This window comes from Heterocephalus glaber, unplaced genomic scaffold (assembly GCF_053883595.1).
Source record: "Heterocephalus glaber isolate CG9 unplaced genomic scaffold, H.glaber_assembly_v1.0 deba00001111, whole genome shotgun sequence".
Classification (NCBI taxonomy): domain Eukaryota; kingdom Metazoa; phylum Chordata; class Mammalia; order Rodentia; family Bathyergidae; genus Heterocephalus; species Heterocephalus glaber.
Window position 1 is genome coordinate 1,572,090 of NW_028258194.1, and position 20,940 is coordinate 1,593,029.

General features: G+C 56.5%; 1 protein-coding gene and 1 long non-coding RNA gene across 10 annotated transcripts in view; both read left to right on the forward strand.

The window, feature by feature from the left end:
• Positions 1 to 20,940, forward strand: part of LOC147828384 (BMP-binding endothelial regulator protein-like) — a 211,840-nt gene that overhangs the window by 47,772 nt on the left and 143,128 nt on the right. For 7 of the 9 annotated variants that reach the window (XM_087210127.1, XM_087210125.1, XM_087210126.1 and 4 more), the window contains one exon: positions 14,776 to 14,875. The exons of 1 other annotated variant lie outside the window; for it this stretch is intronic. Coding sequence is in view for 3 of the 8 variants with exons in the window: in XM_087210121.1 (XP_087066247.1) it covers positions 14,776 to 14,875 (100 nt within the window). In the remaining 5 variants the exon portion in view is untranslated. Of the gene's footprint in view, positions 1 to 14,775; positions 14,876 to 15,561; positions 16,983 to 20,940 lie in introns of those variants that run through there. One more of the 9 variants, XM_087210129.1, reaches the window with a different exon arrangement.
• Positions 16,989 to 20,593, forward strand: LOC147828385 (uncharacterized). The gene is made up of 3 exons (XR_015450900.1): positions 16,989 to 18,217; positions 18,355 to 18,465; positions 19,171 to 20,593. It is a non-coding gene; the product is annotated as an uncharacterized LOC147828385 (long non-coding RNA).

Genomic DNA, 20,940 nt, shown 5'->3' on the forward strand with positions numbered 1-20,940 from the left:
ACGTGCATTTGCCAGACGGTGTTTGTGGCTGCTGGCACTGTAGGCGCGGGCCGAGCACCGTGTCTTAGGCTGGTGTGGCTGCGTGGTCTCTCGGGGTGCTGCTGGCCTGGTGGCCGTGGGTGAGCTCGGGAAGTCATTTGTGTCCCGGAGAGCCCCGCCGGGCCCCTGGAAGGAGGCCCCGGAACCGCGGGCGGAAGCTGCTTTTCCGACTCTTTGGGTCTCGGTGAGAGGCGCTTTTAGCTTCTTCATGGTGCTTCCCTTTTTCCTTAAACTATCTTAGTTCTTTTCTCCTGGGCCCCTCAGAGCGGAGCCTGGGGCTCGACAGGGTGTTAAGGTGGCCGCAGCCCTCCGCTGCTCTCAGTGAGCAGAGGAAGGGCGCCTTCTTCCCTCCGCGCTTATCTGCAGAGCGTCTTGGTCAGGCGCACAGGGCTCCCTGCCATCGTATTTTCTGCCTCGCGCGGCCTGTTTGTGCCTGGCTCTGTGGCTCCCGCTTCTCCCTCCGCTGATGCCTCCGGGCCCCGTGTCTGCCTCGTTCGTTCCTCGCTGTGTTGCCCAGGAGCCCGTCGTGCCGAGGCACAGGCTCCTGCCCGCTCTGACCGGTGGCCTGAGAGCCGTGACCCGAAGCAGGTCACCCGCAGTGTGCTCTGGTCTCGGGGACGCTGCTCTCTCGACTGGGGCCACGGCCGTGAGGGCGGCTGGTCTCCCGCCCCTGCTGTCCCAGGGCAGCGGGGCTCCCGCCAGGAGCCCGCGTGCAGTGCGCCCGTCAGACCCGAGTTGCGGCGACTTCCTGTTTTCACACAGGCGCCAAGCAGAGGCTGTGGGGTCCAGGCAGGACGGCCCCTGCCGAGGACCGGGCCTCCTCCCTCTGCGGGCAGCAGGCGGGGCTTCCTCTTCCTCCCTGGGCCTGCGTGTGCAGCTGGTCCCGGGGACTTGTGGAAAAGTGACCTTTTCTGTTTCAGGTAAGCATGGGCTGACTGGGTGAAGGCAGGGAGAGCGTCTCTTCCTCACTTTGCTCCCGCCTTGGTCGCGCGCCTTCCGGGAACTGGAGCTCCCGGACTCTGGTGTGCGGGGATTTTGGTATTCGTCTGGCGCCGACCTCTAGAAACAGCAGTTCCAGATGCTTCAGCCTAACGTGTATTTTGAACACCGTTGGACTTTCTCATTTACCCCTCGTGGCACCTGCGATGTTCCGGAGTGAGGAGGCCTTTAGAGCCCCACTGCTTCCCCTGGGATGTGAGTTAAACTCGGGATGTGGTGAAGGCCGCTCACTTGGTGTTCCTCCGACTCCGACTGAGCCCGCAGGCTCCTCTGCACCCCTCCAATGCCCCTGAGGACGGGTGCCTGCGGGGGAGCAGGGTGCTGGGATTCAGGCAGGGCCACGCGGGACTGTGATTGATTGTCATTAAACCCATCAAGTATTCATTGAGTATTTATGTTAATAACGTCCCGAGGCACTGCAAGATTAGAGGAACAAGTTTTACATGAACAGAAAGATTAAATTACATTGGAGAAAGTTTTGAAGTTTACTACTTTTCATTGCTTTAGGGTTCTTTGAAACTTGATTAACTTCTTCGAGACAGAGATCTGAGCTGTGGGCTGGAGCCTGGCTCCGCCGGAGCAGACTGGGTTCTCTGCCGGTGCTGGGCTGTGTGTGCGTGCGTGTGTGTGTGTGTGTGTGTGTGTGTGTGTGTGTGTGCGCATTTAATGCAGCATTTGGGAAGGGCTGTCTTTGCAAACCGCCCCCATCATGAGTGTTTGTGGTGAGGGTGAGGACCCAGCAGGGTCCTGGGGGGCAGAGAACAGCTCTGAACCCGCCCTGGCAGCCCGGGCCTCCCTCCTTGCAGACCGCCCTGCGCTCAGCCTTCTCTCACACCCTGTTAGGTCGTTAACAGGTCCAGGTCCGCAGTAAGTGCTTTCCCTCCAGCCCGCTCTGTTCTCCCACCAGGCTCCGGCTTGGCCCCTCTTATGTCTTAATGTGCATGAGAACCACCAGGGAAGTTGCTAAAAATCACGTTTCCCAGGTCTACCTCTGGAGCCTGCAGCAGCTCCCATTTAGTAAACACCTCCGGGACTTTTAGGTAGGGGCTAATTTTTAAGACTCTGAGATTGAATGGAAAGGGGAGGGTGTGTGAACATGAGGATAAGTGTGTAGGTTCACCTCTGAGTAGCGGTCCGGTACCTACGCAATGCTGTCATTGGTGCAGAATTTTATAACTGTCGAATGTTATGTAATTCTGCTTTTGTGCAGTGCTCACATAATTATCTTGCACGTTGGCTGTCCAGTCAGAATTTCATCACTTCTTCCTTGAAGCCTGAACGCTGGGTACTTCTGTTCCGACCTGACTCTGGCCTCCCCTGGATTCCGGTTAGTGGTTCACACGCTGTCCGTCACCCCGGATGTTGTGCTTCCTAGGGCGGGAAGAGTGTCACGTTCTTCCTGTGCTCACTCACGGGCCCTGGAGTGACACCTCGCACACTCCAATCCTGGCTGAGTAGTTTAGGGAGAAGCACTGAGATGGTGACCAGGATGGTCTGAATTTCCCTGGCCTTGAAGCCCTCTGTGAGGGAGGGTGGCTTTCTCAAGAGATCTGCTCCATAGTTGGGATCAGGAGAGGGAAAGAAAGCAAAGATGACATGGGAACCTGGGAACCCTGCTCCCTCCTGGGTGACCCCCCAGGCCCCTCCTGGCGAAGCCTTCCTGACCTCAAGGCCTGAGGAGGCACCGGCCGAGGAAGGGAGACAGGGAGCTAGCTCCCCGGGGCTGTGTTCTCAGGGTCCCGAGGTCCGGTGAGGTGGAGTCCAGGCTGGCGCTGTGGGGTGGGACAGGCTGCCATGTGCTGGGCTCCCACAGGGATGCTGCATGCCCCTGCCCTGCGGCCTCTGGTGATGGGCAGCAGCTGTAGCCCGAAGCTGAGTGACGTGTTTGTTGCTTCTGCCGCGTCAGCCACCTGGCTGGAGCAACTTGACCAAGCAGCCGGCCTTTGTGCCTGTGGAGGGTGGAGGGGTGGTCCGGAAGCACTGGAGGAGCCAGAGGCAGCCGGGAGGAGGGGTCAAGTGAGGTGGACAGTAGAGACAATGGCAGCCCAGCCCTCGTCCCCAGAGCTGCTCTGTGGAGCTGTCATCCTCTGCGGCAGCTGGTGTCCACGCCGCGACTCACATCCCTGTCTGGGACGGGCCGTCCACCCTGGGAAACCTGTTTGCTCTGCCCCCATCTGCACCCCTTTCTGCCACAGCTTCCCTGCTCGGGGGGAAAGAGTGTGAACTCCAGCTGGCCGGATTCTGATCCTGCCTCCTCCTCAGCTAGGCTGCTCCCCAGTCTCCATACTCCTAATGAGAACCCTCACTGTAAATGAGCCTGACTGTCCCTGGTTCTGGGCTTTCGCTTTTATCATCACCATCTTTACTATTGTTGCCGTGTTATTTTCTTTCTCTGTTACTAGCCCAGGGTTTCCATGACGTCGCCGCTCCCCAAGTTCCGTGTCTTGTCTTTGGTCTCGGTGCTTAATTCTTGGTTTCAGCCCGATGCTGCAGTGCACCAGCAGGCATGACAGTGCTGTTTGCTCTCCCTGAACAAACCAAGGGCCTGGATCTTGGTATGGGCGGAGGGTGCCAGTGGAGCGCACTGACCCTGGGCCACTGGACGGTCTGGTGGAGGCCAGAGCAGAGCCCTGTGGACCAGATGGTGGAGGAGGCACAGAAGCTTGCTGGGAAGCTGAAGGGCTGGCTCTGAGCAGAGTCATGTGACCAGGGAGGTCCAGTAACTGCTTCTCACGGATGATGTGCTGATATAATTCAGCCCAGTGCGAGGACGTGCAGCAGAGGCGTGAACAGCCTCGGTCAGTGGGAGGAAGTACGATGTGAGAGGCTGGAAGGCAGTGCGGACCCTAGAGATGCAGCCCAGGGTCAGCTTCAGCTTCTCCTTGAGCCTCCGTGTCTTGCTGACTTCCAGTGGGTCCCAAGCTGCTTGAGGGCTCTTGGCTTCCTGGTGGTGCTGCCTGCATCCTTGGCTCCTGCTTGCCCAGGCAGACGAGTGTCCTGCTCCTAGCTCGGAGTCACACTTTTTGGGATCAGAAATCGAAAGCAGGGTCTGAGTGTGGACTCTGTTCACCCCAAGCATTGGGCTTTAGGACCGTGTATAACTGCAAAGGAAAATCTACATGGAGAAAATTCTTTCTGCTACCCCCGCATGTCTGCATGTCAACCCACACCCACCTTAGCACTGACTTAGCTGGTGCTCAGGAAGCTCGGGAGGTCTGAGCCCTCTGTGCGGGGACATTGGTCCTAGACCTGTTCCTTGGAAGACTCAGCTGCTCCGGCCACTGGCACGTTCCTAAACTTAAAATCATTCCTCAGAGAGATTGGTTGGAAGGCATGGTGGTCGTTAGCCCTGGGGAGAAGGTCTGACCACCGTGGTCAAGAGAGCTTTCTTGTGAGCCTCGTGCCTGGGTGTCAGCCCTGTCCTGTGGGATCTTGTCCTGGCCTGGCAGGTGGCAGGTGCTGAGAGAAGGCGACCCCTGGTGGTCATGGAATGAACTCAGCGTCTCAGACAGTGGCCCTGTGTAGTAGACACAGAAGTGTGTGTGTGTGTGTGTGTGTGTGTGTGTGTGTGCAAGGACTTAATGTGCATGGACTCCCCTCAGCATCTGTGCAATAGGTTTACAAGAATTCTGTTTATTTGCCTTTATTTCTTTGAACTTTTTGCTAGATCTTTATCTTCTCAAACTTCAGATATTGGAGGGCCTTGGGATTCAGCCAAGATACTTCCTCCATGGCCTCGTTCCCCTAGGTGATTTTTATACAGATCCATGGCTTAAAAACCACATAGATGCTGGTTGCTCCTGTGTTTAAGCTCCCTCGCCCCTCAAGTCCAATGTCAAAGATTGAAATGTGCATTGGCATCTCCCCATGGGTGTCTGGCATCATCTCAGACTGAAAATGGCCCCAAAGGGGATCTGATTTCTCACTTTCCCCCATCTGAGTTCTCTCCAGGCCATGACATTGGCTGTCTTGATCTGGTTCCTTAGCCCACTGACCATGTGGGCTTTGATTCCTCTCTCTTACATCCCGTGTTCAGTCGTTGGTCATCTTGACAGACAGGCCAGCCTGGAAGGTATATGTCATTTGATAATTTCTAACTGCCTCTGTTACCACTCTTGATTTGAGCAATGTGTCATCAGCCATTTAAGAGTCTCAGATTGTTTCACTTATTTGCAAACACCCCTGGTTGCATCCCATCTCACCCCGATTTGAGTTTAAAGAATAACCGTGGTCTACAAGGCCTCACGTGATCTGGCTGCAGATGCCATCTCTGACCCCACCTCCAGAGCATCCTCCCTCCTGTCTGTCCCAGCTGCACTCCTGGGCCTGGTCCCTGTGCATGGTCCCTGAGGTGGTTAAGTCAGCCGTGTCCACTTCATTGGCTTTGAGATCTGCCCAGGGACTGGTGGAGCACACTTCTGGGTGTGCCTGTGTGGGTGAGGGAGATGGGGCCTTGTGTTCTGTATTGGGTCCCTCACCCCTTCCTCTCTGGCCCTGTTCCACGCACTGCCGAAGCTCCGTGAACTAAGCAGCTTTGCTCAGCCATGCCCCTCCACCATGATGTTCCTGCCCTGGAGGCAGGCGACCACGCACTGAATCCCCTGAAACCATGAGCCATACCCCATCTTTCCAGATATGGCTGTTGGTATTGTGTTCCAGCTAGGGAAAGCTGGCCGGTATGATGGCCCATTCTGTGTGCACCTGTCAGATACACAAGCCTGCACTTGTGTTTGACTTTTGATTCAATCGTTGAAGATCTAATTAATGCTCTTCCCTCAGAGTAAATTACTAACTTTCCTTTCTAGTCTAAGCTCAGGTTTTCCAGCATGATGACTTGCCTTTTCATGGACTGCGCCACCTTGTGCATCATGGTCGCTGGTGGGAGGTCCTGCAGATGCGCGGGAAGATGGACATGGCCTCCCCTGGACGGTCCTGTCACCACGGCCAGCTCTGTGATGAGCAGAGTAATGCAGGATAAAATCTCAGGCAGTCCCTGATTCACAGGGGTCAATCTTGGCACATTTTGACTTTACAGTGGTGTGAAGTGATGTGCGTCGTGTCAAGCCCATACTCCTGCTTGGGATGTGGGTCTTTTCTTGGGCCGTGACAGCCATAGATCTTCTCTCAAGGTACTGGCCAGCAGCAGTGAGCCACGGCTCTGCAGCCACCCCACAGGGGTCGGCCAGGGACGCTCAATGCTGTACTGTGCTGGATGTGCCATAGCTCAGGTGCATTAGAGTACTTTTTACTTAGGGCGTTTATTGGAACATCAGCCCATGATAAATTGGATTTCTATAGAAAAACCTTTAAAAAACAGATATCACAGGTTGGACTGAGTAGCATGACAATGATTGGTTCTGGAATGTTACTTAAAATCCCCTGTGTTTACATTTTTATATCCCCCCCCCCAACATTACAGTGAGCAGGGCCTGTTGCCCCACACCTGTAATCCACTCTGGGAGGCTGAGACAGGAGGATCACAAGTTTAAGCTCAGCCTCAGAGATTCAGTGAGACCCTGGGTCAAAATAAAAAAGGCGCTGGGGGTGCAGGTCAGTGCCAAAGACCCTGTGTTCAACCCGCAGTCCCTCAAAAAACAAAACAAAACAGAAACACGGTGAGAGACTAGTGAAGTGTGTTAGATGTTACAGTTTCAGAGACCGAGACAACGATGGTGCAGAGTAGGCATCCCATATTTCCCGTGACCTGTAGAGCACAGACTGTTCTTCCGCTCGCATTCCATGCCCAGTGCTGCTGCGGCCGAGTAGGAGTGCGCCCCCCGGGGCATGCCGAGGAAGACTCGTTTGTGGCCTGGGCCATCCCACGGGACTGCGGGGTGTAGGCACCGTCTGCCTCGGTGAGATAATTGCAGAACAGAGCCTCTTGTGGGCTCCTCTGGGGACCCACACAGCGTCCACAGGTCCGGGCACTCTGGGGCACTGCTGGGCGCTCATGGCCATGGAATGCGGTTGTTGCTGACAGCCCTTTGGTGCACAAGTGGCCACAGCTCGTGCCCCTCCTGGGGCAGCCCACAGAGCCCCTGGCTGTGTCTCCACCCGGCCCCTCCTCTTGCACTGTAAGCGCCTCTGGGGTGGAAGGTGTGTCCCACTCATGTTTCCCGTCCCAGTGAGACCTGGCATCATGGTGGCTGGCAGCAGCTCAGAAATACTTGCTAAACTGAGCTGTGGATTTTTAAGTCAGGCAGATGTGACTTCTGGAGGGCAGAGGTCTAACTGGCAGGAAAGTATGTTTAGGGCCAAAACATTGCCTTTCCTGAAGGCCGTGTGTTTTCTGTGCACACTGCTGTGCCCTGAGATGTCAGTGCTTCTGAGAAGCTTTTCACGATGCAACTTTGCTAAAACTGAGGGCAGTGGTCCCGGGTGCTTTGGTTTCATTCCGGTTTGGGTTTTGGTTTTTAAACCTTAGGCGCGTGTTACGAATACCCTTGGCAACTAGTTCCTGTGAGTGACGCTTTGCGGCGGTCTTCCGCTTTCCTTTCTCTGAACGCCTTGGTCGCAGATGGCTGCGTGCAAGTCTGGCGCGCACCGAAGGCTGAGCGCGGGTGGGGACAGAGGGTGGTGGAGTAGATCTGCACTCCCAGCCTGTGGCCTGAACCTGCTCTTGGGGCCTCCGGGGTGGGGGACAGACGGCAGATGGCCCGGAGCACGGAGCACCTAGTGGGGCTGAGCCCGGGCAGATGCCTGAGGGCCCGTCGGAGGAGGCTGGGTGTGCAGGCCCGCGGCCCCCTGGCAGCTGGGGAGCCCTGCCCCTGCTTCCCGCGTGAGGGACGCACCTCGGGGCACTGCACGGCTCTGCAGCGGGCACCGCGCTGCAGGGGTGGAGCAGAGATGCCTCCAGCCTGCGCCCGCCGCTGCCCGCTGTGCTGTGCTGAGGCAGGGCTGCAGCGCAAGGACCGGAAGTCACTTTGTCAGCATGACAGATGGCTGTGCCCCAGTTCCCTGCCGCCCGCTCTCTCCACTCCTCAGCGTCAGGTATCTGTGTAACTCCCCGCAGCCTGGCTTCCTCGGGCACCTGTGAAAACTCCCGCGTTTCTTCTGCTCCGTGCCTGCGCGTGCACCTCAGGAGGCGGAGGCGCGGGAACGCGGGGTCGCGGTCGGTGGGGCGATCCTGGGCGGACAGTGCTTACCCGCGGGCACAGCCGGCCAGCTCAGCGCGGGAAGGGGCTTTGCCGCCTAAGTGGCCGCAGGAGCCGAGACGCGTGGTTCCCGTGTTCTGCACACGCGTGCTCCCCTTCGGCAGAGAATCGCTTCTGTGCAGAATCCACGTCCACTGGCTTCTCAGCCTTTGGGTAACAGGGCGTCCGTCCAGCTTCTTACGTTGTGGAGTCAGGAAGGGGCCTCACGATGATCCCTGCAGCGCTCACCTGGGAGGTGAGGTCGGTCACCTTGCCACCATTCCTGTGGAGCTGTTCTGGTTTTACGACTTCTTTGCCCCCTGAACCCTCACTCCCCTCCTCAGGACCCCGGCAGCAGGCTCCGTGCTGTCCCCAGAGACCGGAAGCCTGGCCAGTGTGCCCTGAGCTGCGGATCTTGCTGGTAGCTGGAGCTGGAACCCCAAATGTGGTTCATCATCTTCTCCCTGGTTCAGAAACCACTCACCAGGAAGGCATACAAACAGTCCTAGACATTCATTGCCCCGTTTCCTGTGGGCTGGGGAAGGAGCGGATTCACCTCGCCTGTGCTGCCTGGCACCCAGGGTGCAGCCCAGCCAGGTGCTAGGAGGGGCCAGGCCCAGGGCACGGCCCTCTGCAGGCTTCTTCCCCGCCCTGCCCCTGGCTGCCAAATGCTCCCCAAGTCAGCAGTTCTTCTGGAGTTTTCTCCAGCGCCAACTCCATCCCATGTCCCAGCTGCTGGATTCCCTTTTGGGTGGGGAGCTGGGGAGTGGAGACTTCAGCATTTGGGCAAAATAAAGGGGCCGGCACGGATTCTGCCCCACTGCGTGCTTGCCTCCCACCTGCCCGCAGAACAGGACCCTGCACCTGGGTCTCCCGGTGGGGCCTGGGGACCCAGAGTGCAGCGCGGGTCGTCTGTGCTGGGCATGCTGACGGCGTCACTGGCTGCTCCTCGCATGCATCGCAGGTCTGTGAGCCCAGTGTGGCCAGCAGACCTTTGCTTATGCGATGTTCAGGTTGATAAAAAACAGGCCGTGCTACTGTCTTTGGGCTGCTATTTTTATTTGGTGGTGATTTCTTTTGTGTTCTGCCATCTCGAATGTTTTGGTCTATTTCAAAACGTGATTAAACAGGGCAAGGAGCCATTTGACACTGCCCTGCTGTACATCCGCGCGGTGCTCGGGCCCCGCCAGGGCGCCCTAATGCCCGTGTTTCTTTGTTCTGCGAGTTCCCTCAAAAGGCCAGAAGCAAAAGGCACCACCAGACCTAAAGCCTTAAATGGAGTTGGGACCCCAAACACTCCCTCCAACAAACAGGCCTGTTTAAAATATTGAAATGTCAGTAGCTTCCGTATCAGAAGGCCACTTCTTACCCCCATGCTGCTCTGCTGGCGCGCGTCGTCTTTTCAAGGCGCAGTGTCAGGAGAGCAGTCGCGGTGATGGATGAGGCCACACAGCACCAGCACGTCGTCTTGGTACAGGACAGGGCACTAAACGGCACCATTCTGGCCAGACGGAGCAGCAGGGGCCTCACCTCCCTCCTCCACCCCCTGCCTTGTGCTTTAATCTCCCTCTGTTTTGTGCTGCAGAGAAGTGAATTTCTTCATGGGATATGACTTGTTGCAAAATAACCGAGGGCCCAGTGGGCTTCATAAAGTCTTTCAAATGGTCGGGCTTCAAGGGCAGCTTTGTTCCAAGTTGGTGCTGTTTGCTGGGTGGGAGGAGGCTGTGCTTGCCAGGGCCGGGTCTCTGGGGAAAGAGCCAGATGGGAGGGAAGAGAATGACACTCCCAGATGTGGCGCCATGAATCTCGTGAGGTTCCGACAGGGTGTTATCAGTGAGTCTCCACGGTTACGGCCCTGGGCTGCTGACAGCCTCCCGGGACAGCGCACCCTCCTGTGCCGACCCAGGGGGTGGGAGGGGCTGGGGGCTGGGGCTCAGAGACTGGGCTAAGTTAGGTCAAGCACTTACGCTGGCCGGCTGTTCTTCCTAAAAGCCCTACTTTTACTTGTGCATTCAAAAGGAAACCGTAAGCCCAGATTGACAGTGGTCTGAAAATAGGGAGCGCTTAACAAAGGCAAACCTGTAAATTCCCAGCTGCAGGGAGAGGCGGCTGTCTTCACCTCTAGACCACGCGGTGCACTGCAGTGCTTACGCCACAGGCTGACATCACAGGGTCATGGGCTTGAATCTCTGTCCTGCTGGCTGTGTAAACCTGGTGGAGCACAGCAGCCCCTGGACTTCCGTTTCCTTACCAGTGATTTCCCTGGGCTTGTTACGAGGGCTGGACGACAGAGCACACAGGACATCCTCGGCGAGTCTGGGCCATAGCAGAGCTTTAGAAATCAGGGCTGTGATAAGAAACAGTCGGCATCATGCCTGGGCCACTGGGTGCTGCTCATTGTCTGATGAAAGATGGATCAGCTCTGACCGGGGCTTTGGCCACGAAAGGGATTGCAAAGTTGGTGGGGCAAACTGTGGTCACAGAGGGTCTGGAGAGGGGCCTGGGACACAAGCTGGGGCGAGGCCTCCAGGGCCAGGGCTGGGGCCCTCACTCTCCCCAGGCCGGCAGGGAAGAGAGGGCTCGGGAAGTGCTGGGGTGTTTGGGTTCCTTTCTCTTCCCGCTTCCCTTTCTGCACCGAGGAGACGATCCTGTCGGTTATTTTCCTCTGCCCAATTTTTTCAAGTGCTGTTGATATGAGAGATGCCCCAGAGCCTCACGCTTTACACTCTGATGTCGCGGCAGACCAACTGACCTCAAGTTTTTTCGTCCAGCTCTTTCTTTGTAAGGGTTGTGGGGAAGTCAATTGTACCATCAGTAATGAGGAACAAGCAAGCGACAGCTTAATAAAATAATAAATCACCAACCAAATTTAATACTGCCACTGGCACCTAGAGGGCTATCTCGCCTTTCCTCCACCCACTTCATTCTCATTTCTAGAGACCGAGAGCGGATCTCCTGCAAAGGAGATGGGCTGGAGCAGGTGCAGGCTCACAGCAGCATGTCCTGACTGTTCACCCTCACTGGTGGAGGATCCCCTGACCTGGGGTTCCGGCGATCAGAGGCCTGGAAGGTGCTGGAGCCTGCCCCCTTGCATCTTTCTTCAGCTTTTTTTCTCCGTGGTACAGGCGACTGAACCCTGAGATGTCCCCGCACCGAGATATAGCCCCAGTCTCCCCCCCATTTGTAGCTTTTATCTTGAAACAGTCTCAGTGAGCTGCCACAGCTGGATGGGAACCTGGGCTCTCCCTGCGCTGCCTCCGAGTAGCTGGGATTACAGGTGTGCACCCCTGTGCGTGGTTCTTTGTTCCGGTTTTGCCTATGTGCCTGCATTCAAGAACATTCAAGGCTTGAAGCCAGGTCTGCGTGCCTCCAGGGAGGGCAGCGTGGGTGTGACCTCATCCCTCTGACCCAAGTAGCCCATCTCCAAAAAAATCCCAACCAGCTCAACTACATACTGATGTCTTCCCACATCTCAGCAGCCTATCAGAGCTCACCGAATCTAACAGGACACACTGATATGTCTTAATGCCGGGCCATAGCCACTCATGTCCCTGGCTGGTCCCGTGCCCCAGGCCTGGTGACCTGTTCTCTCCCCACTCCTCTGCCTGCTGGGCTTTGGGGGACCTGAGACACTGAAGTTCGCCATGCACTGTTGCTCTGTCTACAGACTAAGAAACCATAAGGGTGAGTGAAACAGCATCTGCAGAGCTCTTTAGAAGAAAGCAGCTGTGTAGATACCAAGTCTCGTGCTTCTGTTTGGGAGAAGAGGTGTCACATTGCCTGGGAGAAATGGGGACCGTGTTTTACCATAGCACTGGCCTGGCTCTTCGGGGCTGGAGTTGGGTAACAGTGGGGTGCTTTAAGGAGAGATTTGCCCACTTAACTTCATGCATGAGGAGAACAGAAACTGCAGTGAGGATTCACAGGCTGATGTTGGATCAGGTTCTCTGGCTCCCCTCCTTGGGAAATGACACAGACATCCGAATTCCTCAGAACAAGCTCCTCTAAGCGATCTTGAGTGTTTGAAACACTGCTGTGTGTGTGTGTGCTTCAGGGAAGTTCTGTGCGGAAGGGCCAGAGCATCCTCGGTGTGCGTGCTGGCCTCCATGGCCTTGGCTCAAGGTGACCCTCTCTTTCCCAGTCTCCCTGGGTGCCGAAGGTACGGGTTCCTGCCAGCGGCTCCTGTGGCTGTCTTGTTTCCCTGAGAGCTTGGGCCACTCCTGAGCTGGGGACTCGGGGCCTGCAGGAGGGCTAAGCCTCATTCTGGAGAGAAAGACCCTCAGTGAACGTGGCCACACCCCATGGTTATTTGCCTTTGGGTGGGAGTCTCTGAAGGCCTGAAATTTGATCAGTCTCCTCCCCAAATGAGACCACAGCTGCCAATGACAGAGGGGCAGGTGTCCCCTCTGCAGATGCCACCCAGGGCCCTGACTTCAGTGAGGAGCTAAGTGCTGTTTGCCAGATGACAGCTGTTTGCCTCCGGGGCGGGCTGTTTAGAGGGGACTGGATGCACGGTGATGGTGATGCGTCTTCCAGGGGCAGGGACAGTGTGGCCGGCCTCCTTGCTAGAAGAGCTGTTCAGAGGGAGGCAGGGCGGGCACTGGGCATTTCCCCCTCTCTTCTTATTTCAAGGGGCTCGTGACATCGCATCACCGTCTCAGGACAGCCTCTGTCAGTGACATCTCCCCTCCTCTCATCCTGCTAGCTGTGCTTTTGTCTCCGGATTTTTATTATTTTTTCCTGACACGAATGGGTCAGGCGATACTTTCTGTAGTCCACAATGACATCGCTTCTGGGAGAATCTTTGAAAAAATTATTTTAAGGCACTGGCGGGAAATGTTGCCGAAGGCCTCTCAAGCTTGTTTCATTTCCCTGGGGAGGAAGGCACACAGGGACATTGCACAGCGCTGCTCTGCTGCCTTCTGTCCCCTCACCCCACCCTCCTGGGAGAGGGGTCCGCATCCGGGACAGAGGGGAAAAGCTCCCAGGCAGCCCCAGGCTCGGCCACCATTCCCGCGCCCGGTGCACTCTGCACTGCCACCTGTGATGGCCGAGGCACGGCGCGGGGCCCTGCGCAGTCCCTTGAGCTTGGCCCTCTGTGGGTGGGCTGTGATTTGGCTGCCTGCCCAGGGACCTCCTTCCGGGCATTGGATTTCTTTCCTTTTTCCTCCCTGCGGCCCTCTACTCTTGCACCTTGGCCCTTCACTGAGGGTGCTCCCAAGGGAGCTGCGTCTGGTCCCCACGACATGGCCTGTGCTGCAGGGCCCAGTCCCTCCCTGCCTGGGAATCTTCCGGGGTCACTGTCAGGGTGAGGTGGGGTCCCCCGCACGTCACAGAGAGGTCTAGGGCAGGGACGGCGAACCTTTTAGAGACGAGCGCCCAAGCTGCAGCCCCAAACCCACTTATTTATCGCACAGTGCCAGCACTGCAGTTACACCTGGCACCCGGATGCTGAGGTTTCAGCTTAGCAAAGACCAATTGGCATTAACATCCTTTGTCTTCAGAGAAGCACAGTCCCCGCGCCTCAGGTTCGCCCCCAGTGGTCACGGTCGTCCCGAGGTGGCAGAGCTGGGCAGGTGCCGCTCCCACTGCCCCCATCAGCGAGGCTGCAGCAGCACCACCTGACCCGGCTGGAGTGCGGCTGTGAGTGCATCTTAGTTCCCACCTGAATTCCTCCTCTGCCACCGCGCAGCTGTGTCCGATCTGACGCGTCTGCTCCCTGCTCTGAGAGGTGGTTTGTAATCTGTGAAATGAGGGTGATGATGGTATCTATCTGCTGGCTGCGGGGGCACAGGCTTGCAATCCCAGCACTTGGGAGGCTGAGGCAGGAGGGCTGCCAAAAGTAGCAGGCCAGCCCGGGCTAGGTAGTGAGTTCAAGGCCAGCCTGAACTGCATAGCGAGGCCCTGAAAGCCAAAACATGGTCGTATTTACCTCCTGGAGTCTAAGTGAGAACGGAAGCACAGGGCCGAGCTCCCCGTGAGGCCAGAGCCAGTACTCTCTTGGCGGCAATCCGTGGCAGTCTTGGGTCAGGCGCATCAGTGCTGCATACAGACAGGCGCATGCGCCACACTGGGATCTTTGTTCTCTAGGACACTGGGCAGCTGACTTTTAGGGACAAAACCAAAGGGCAGATGCTGGCTGCACTCTCATTAGCATGCGTGCTAATGCAGCGCAACTGCCCCAGGCTATGAAACACTGGCGGCCGTGGCTCTGCTTGGGCCGGGGAATATTGTTTTTCCTCTCATAGAGCTGGTTCACTATTCCACTTTGTGTTGTTTGACTTGGAACTTTAGATTGCTGCATTTTAATGCACTCACTGTGAATGAAGGACTGTTGGCCGGCCGAGAGAAAATACTTTTGTTCTCAGGATGCAGCCCTGGCCAGGTCGCCCAATGGGCAAAATACGATTTACACAAATATTATGGTTTCGGGAGTGCGCACTGAAAAGAAACCATAGGACAGAGCCGGAGAGAGCTTGTCCTTGGCCTTGGGTTCTCTGGGCACAGTGGGCGTTTAAAGGCGGACATCTTCTCTCCTCTCCTCTCCTCTCCAGACGCCCCCGCCCTCTCTGACTTCCGGTGTCTCCTGTCCCTTTCTGCCTAGAACAAGGAGGTGACGTGCCAGCGGGAGAAGTGCCCGGTGCTGCCTCGGGACTGTGCCCTAGCCATCAAGCAGAGGGGCGCCTGCTGCGAGCACTGCAAAGGTGGGTTCCGTGCTGGCGCGGCCTTGGTCTCAGCCTCCCGCTGCGCTCCCCTTGCTGTGTCCTCTGCCCCTGGCTGGAGGATGCGTGCATGTGTGCATGTGTGTGTTCTGTGCGTGTGTGCGTGTGTGTGTGAGCGTGCATGTGCACATATGTGTGCGAGCACCCATGTGCGTGTGTGAGCATGCATGTGTGTGTGCACGTGTGTGAGCACCCGTGTGTGTGAGAGCGTGCACGTGTGTGAGCACCTGTGTATGTGAGCATGCATGTGCACGTGTGTGTGTGTGTGTGTGAGCACCCATGTGCGTGCGTGTGTGTTGGGGAGGTGAGGAAGGCAGAGGGAGACCGCGTATGGGTTCATTTTCGGGATGAGCCAGTACATGGCCCGGAGAAGATGTGAGCATCCCCTGGGCGCAGCTGTGCACACACGCACGCTCTCGTCACCGCGCTTCCACACTCGGGTGTCAGGCTCCACACTCACCCTGGCCTCCTCTGCCAAGGGAATCTTCAAATCCAAGTGCTACCATTTTGTTTCCATTAACTGCTGTCTTCCTTTCCAAGTTAACCCCGGGTTCCTCTGCTTGTCTCTGCAGCGACTCTGAAGCCCCTTTGCCCACCGGTTGCTTGCCCAGCCCTCGGGGTCCTGTCTTGTTGTTCCACTTTCCTTTACCCAAGGGAGTCACCGTGTGCGCAGTGCTTCTCAAGAGTGGCTGTAAATCAGCTGGGAAATAGCAGCAGTCACCAAGAGCGTGAGCCTCTTGATAGAAACGGTGCTTGCTGGGATCCCGGCACTGCGTGCTCACACTGTAGTGTGGGAGGGACCAGCACGGAGCTCTGGGTCATGCCTGAGAGGCTCAGTGACCTGCCTGGGGTCACAGAGCCTGCGACAGAGATGGGGGCGGACCTTCGCGGCCTGGGTCCCTGACTCCTCGTTTTCAAGTCTCCTCTAGACGTCTGTGCAGCTGGGGCTAGAGGCACCCTGTTCCTTCCTGATGAGGGGCGAGAACCCGTCCTTGAGAGGCTGGGGGGAGGAGTCTGTCCCAGTCTGTGTCTTTTGACGTGAGGACTTTCTTCGCTCTTTGTTGCTGGGATGCTGTGGTTTTTCTCTGACCCTTTGCTCTCTTCCTCTTTGGAGATTTCAGATCATTCTATAGACATAGGAAGTAAAGCCAAACAGCCCCTGTGACTGAGAAAACCTATTCCCATGCCGACACGCTGGCGAAGGCTTATCAAGTCTTTCCCAGTCTGAAGAGAAGTGGGGCTGGGGCCTCGATCCCAAGGCTGGGCCAGCCCCCGCCCACCATGTGTGAGACTTTCTTTGCTTTGTCTTTCTGAGCTCTCCCTCTTTCCCTTCCTTTACATAATTATGTTTACTTTTCACTTTAATTAGGTAACACTATGTTAATACATTACCACACTAAGTCATTTAAACAAAAAGAGAAACCTGCGCTGCTCAGAAAAAACAACTATTACCCATTTCTTACACCTTCCCCATATTAGACCTTATTCAGTTATTACACATAGATGTAGTCTGGGTTGTGTGCATTTTATTGGTACAGAAATGGAATGAAACCGTACATATTCTTTTGCAGTTTTCTTTTTAAAAAATTTACCAAATATGATGCAGGCAGGGATTTGCCCTAGGCAAGTGCGTGCTTTGCCAAATGTTGTATGAGTCCCGTAGCACCGATGTGCAGTAGCTCCTGTGACACCCCTGCTGGTGCATGTGTGGCTCTTAGCTTTTTGCCGAGCAGCAGGCAGCCAGCCTGTCATTCCTGCGGGGCCCAGGTCTGTGTCTCTCCAGGACAGAGGCCGGGAGTCAGGGTGGGAGATGTGCACCAGGGCCCACAGTGGGGGCGCCCCCAAAACCAGGCTGCTTCCTGCCCCCCAGGGCTTCCAGGACTTTCTTCCTAAAGCTGAGAGAGCTGAGAAGGGCAGGTGGTGAGGCCCTAGGAAGGCCACACAAAGGGTGGGGTTGGCCCAAAACTCCGCCCCCAGCAGCCCGCGTTCTGGCCCAGCAACCATGAGCTCACTGTGGACTCGCGTCACTTGGACCCCTGCTCTCTGCTTCCATTTTCCGTGTTGTGAGGAGGTCTTCCTCCTTTTCTGGGTGAGAAATGCTATCAGGCTCCCTCGTGCTGGGGCCGGTGCTGCTTTTGGATGAGTTACAGAAAGCGCAGATGGCTGTCAGCAGGTCAGGATGGTGGGTTCTGTCTGTGCAGTGCTGGGCCAGTGCTGCAGAGATTGTCATAGGCTGAGCTAAACGTAGAGCAGAGGCTGCAGGCGGAGGGGCTGCTCTGCTTGCTGTTCTTCCTCAGAATGGTGTTTACGAGAAATACCATTAGGTCAGCCTGGTCACCAGCGCACCCTGCTGCGTCTGAGGCCTTCAGAGCCCTTGGGATGAATCCTCCTTCCTCTTTCCACGCCGCCACCGGGACAGCACCGAGAGGGGAGGCGTGTCACCACCCCGTTCTCCGCGATCCGTCTCTTCCGCTGGGGCCCTCTGCAGTTCCCTGTCTACGTTTCTGTTTTATTCTGCATGCTGCCTCTGTTTGGGCTCTTGGGAAGGTTGTGTGTGTGTTCCTGTTGCTGTAATCAGATTCCTCATATGTTCCATTTATTCATTAATTCAACAATATTTATGCAGCCATGTGCCAGCACCCATAGGAGGGTGCAGCTAACAAATTGTTCTGAACTTTTATGGAGCTAGAATATTCTGTAAGACAAAAGAGTAAATAAATGATCACTAATCCCTCTCCAGCAAGTATTTCAGTGTACTTTTGAGATTATTTTTATGCTAATAATGGTTATATTTTTATCCAAATAGCTTAATAACTGGGCAACAGATTAATTTGAAAAAACTCGATATTGTTGGGTGAAAACAAATGAGATCATTGGGAGTGAAACTGCTGGGTTGGCAGCTCTTCTGCACTACTGGGACTGAAAATCACCCTCTGATTTGGGGTTCTTTCATGGACCATAGCGTGCCTGTTAGCTGAGTGTGTTTGCTGTTAGTGGGTCATGAACGTGAGAGGTCAGATTCCATCCTCTTTCTTCCTACAGAGCATGGAATGTTAACCGTGCACAATGCTTTAATGAAGATAGAACTCTCCTCTTCCGTTTGTCGAATGAGGTTTATGCTGCACGCCTTCTCCTGTCTTTGGTCCTTTTGTTCTGGTCGTGCTGTTCTGTGGGTTCTGACCCACTGGGCTGCATCTTCTGATGCTGTAACCTTTACGTCTGATGTAAGAAATACGCTGCGGTGTCTTGGCAAAGGGAAAGGAAGAGGCGCAATGTCGGTCTCGTACACCGACTTCCACAGTCTGCCCGCCGTCCTGGGTTCCGGTGAGGACTGGACAGCCACATGCGCGGGGAGTCGGAGGGAGGGGGCTCGTTTCTGCAGAGCAGGTACTGTCCGAGGAACAGCCGCGGGGGAGGAGCGCAGGAGGGGCGGGACTGCATCTGGGCTGGCGTCTCTGCAGCTCCAGGTCCTGGAGAAGGGGTTCTCAGCGCTGCCTTGAGGATGACCTGGAGGGTGATCGGCCCGGAATACCGCTCCGGGCTATTTAGAGGGAGCCAGCCACTGCGCACAGGTAGGAATGGGCATCAGCAGGCCTTACATAGAGAAGTCTTGCTCTGCGTGGACAGACAGCTGTCCTGTCCTGTCCGCCTGTTAAGATGAAGGGCTGTGCTTGCCATGTGCTGTCCTGTCGTCTGCCTTCCCGATGCTCGGGTTCCACTGCTGACGTTGTGTGCCCTCAGGAGCCGGAAGTGTTGCTCTGACTTAGCAGGCGGGAAACGACATCCTTGAGAGTCTGAGGGTCGTGAGAGGCAGAGGGGGGCCCGGACTCAGATGTCGCCTCCCTCCCGGGTCCCGCTGCCTGTGGGATGAGAAGGGAGGAAGAGACCCGGGTCCCGAGGGAGAGAGGGAGGCTGGCGTGGGCTCCCTCCGCCTGGCCCATGACCTTGCTGGCCGCCCCTCCGTGCACCCCAGCCTCGGAGGAAGCAGATGGGAGGAAGCAGTGCGGAGGTGACGGAGCAACGTGTGATTGGTCCTTACTGACTGACGCTTTGGGAGACCCTAGCTCAGTGTTTCCCAGCTCATTCCTGGCTGTCTTTATGCCGACATTCTGGCACTTACACCCCTGGGAAACCTCACTGCCCGCCGCTGGGGGCTCCATGGTGCCGGACTTGGTGCTCAGGGGGATTTCGGATCCGCTCCTGGATGGAGGCTCGGGTTCTGGCTGGAAGGCCTGCACACAGACGCTGACCCGAAGTCCTCTCATTTATCTACCCAGCTCCAGAAGTTGGAGTGGGGTTGATCGCATTTTCAAAGGCAAGAAGAAAACAAAACAACACCCAGCAGAGTTCTGAAAGAAGATGTGTAAAATGTTATAATTCCTAGATTGCTTGCCCTTAATATAAACCAGGTCATGGTGGTACTTAAATAAAAATGACCTTGCTTGTTTAAAGGGTCCTTCTTTAACAATGAAATCACAAAAATCTGCCTTTGTTGTGAGCACTGGTAAGGAAACTCTAAGATGAGATCAGCTTTCCTTGTCAAAACTGTCTCAACCCATGTTCCCGTTTCTTAGATTTTGTAAGATTCTAGGAGAGGCAGATTAAGCGGGGAGTTGTGGGTGCCTTTAAGTTTGAGATTCGCTTTCCTGGTCTTGCTGGTGGCTGCGGGCGCTCCTTTTCACTTTTCTGAGGAAGGCCGAGTTGAGACTGTCCTTCGCATGGCCGAGGGGCGTGGCTCCTGTTACCTGCCATGCGAGGTGCTTGGCGGCCCCATCAGAAGACGGCCATCCTTTCCTGTGGGCAGCCTGCTTCCTGAGCTACCCTCTGCTGCTGCCCAGGGAGTAAGTAACTCTCCATGACGCACACCAGTCAGGAAACCTAGCACCCCGCGCAGTGCTGTTCAGCAGCTCTCGGCTTGCGTGGGTTAAGATTCTGGGCCAGCTCAGCCCTGCCCAGTGGCTGTGATCCGGTGTCCGCGGGCCGGGGCTCAGCGTCCTCTTCGGAAGCGCAGAGGTTGTCAGCAGTCTCTCCCACAGTGCCAGTGTGGCAGCGTCCTTCTCCAACGCCCAGGACAGCGCCTCTCAGACCTGCTTCTCGGGCTCCCTTGCTCCCCAGCCAGGACGACGCCCTGGATACCTCACAGTCACGCTGACAGGGCCTCAGTGCTGCCTGCACACTCTCGTGTTTTCCCGGGTGACATAACCTGTTCACAGGGGTCCGTCACGATCACAGATCTGGTACGCAGGAGGGAGGGACCACCCGGGGATGCACGTAGGGGAGGAATCGTGGAGCTGCCTCAGAATGCTGCCAGCCTCCCGGAGCAGCCCCGGGCCTGCGCATAGCAGCGTCCGCAGAGCACAGTGCGCTCAGAGCGGGCAGCGGTTCCCGGATGGCCTCACACGTTGAGTCTCAGCAGTGCTCACACAAGCCCCGCCCTTCCCCCTCTGCTCAGAGCCCACCAGGCCTGGCCCTGCTCAACCCTTTTTGCCCGGGGCCCCTCCTGGAGGAGCCCTTTCTGGATTCTCCTGTTGCTCTCTGCTTGGCTCCTGCCCTGGAGTTTTTCAAGTGCTGCTCCTCTGCCCGGCCTGCTTTTCCACCCATGTCCTCTGGCTGACTCCACTCTGCCCATGGATCTCGCCTTGGGCACTGCTTCCCAGCCTCCTGGCCACCTGCCTTGGAAGCAGATGTCGCTGCTGCTGTCCCCACACAGTTCTGCTTCAGCGTCCTGAGTTTCTGGCGCTGCACCGGCAGTTCTCCAGGGCGGGACTTCCGGCCCTGCACACCTGCCTGGCGCACGCGTGTGTGCAGATGTACTCAGGAAGATGGGAGGGAGAGGGAGGAGGAAGATGGAGGCACGGTGCTGACTTTGTAGTGCAGCACGCCGGGCGCGGTCCTCCCACTTCCGGCGTGAGTGTGGATCCCCCGGAAGTGGATGGGATGGGCAGTGACTGAGTGTCTGCCCTCCACGCTGTGCTGGGTTCAGAGTCTCATAGAGGGCAAGACAGTCCTCAAACCACAGCACATACAGCCTTGGCTGTGCTATTTCA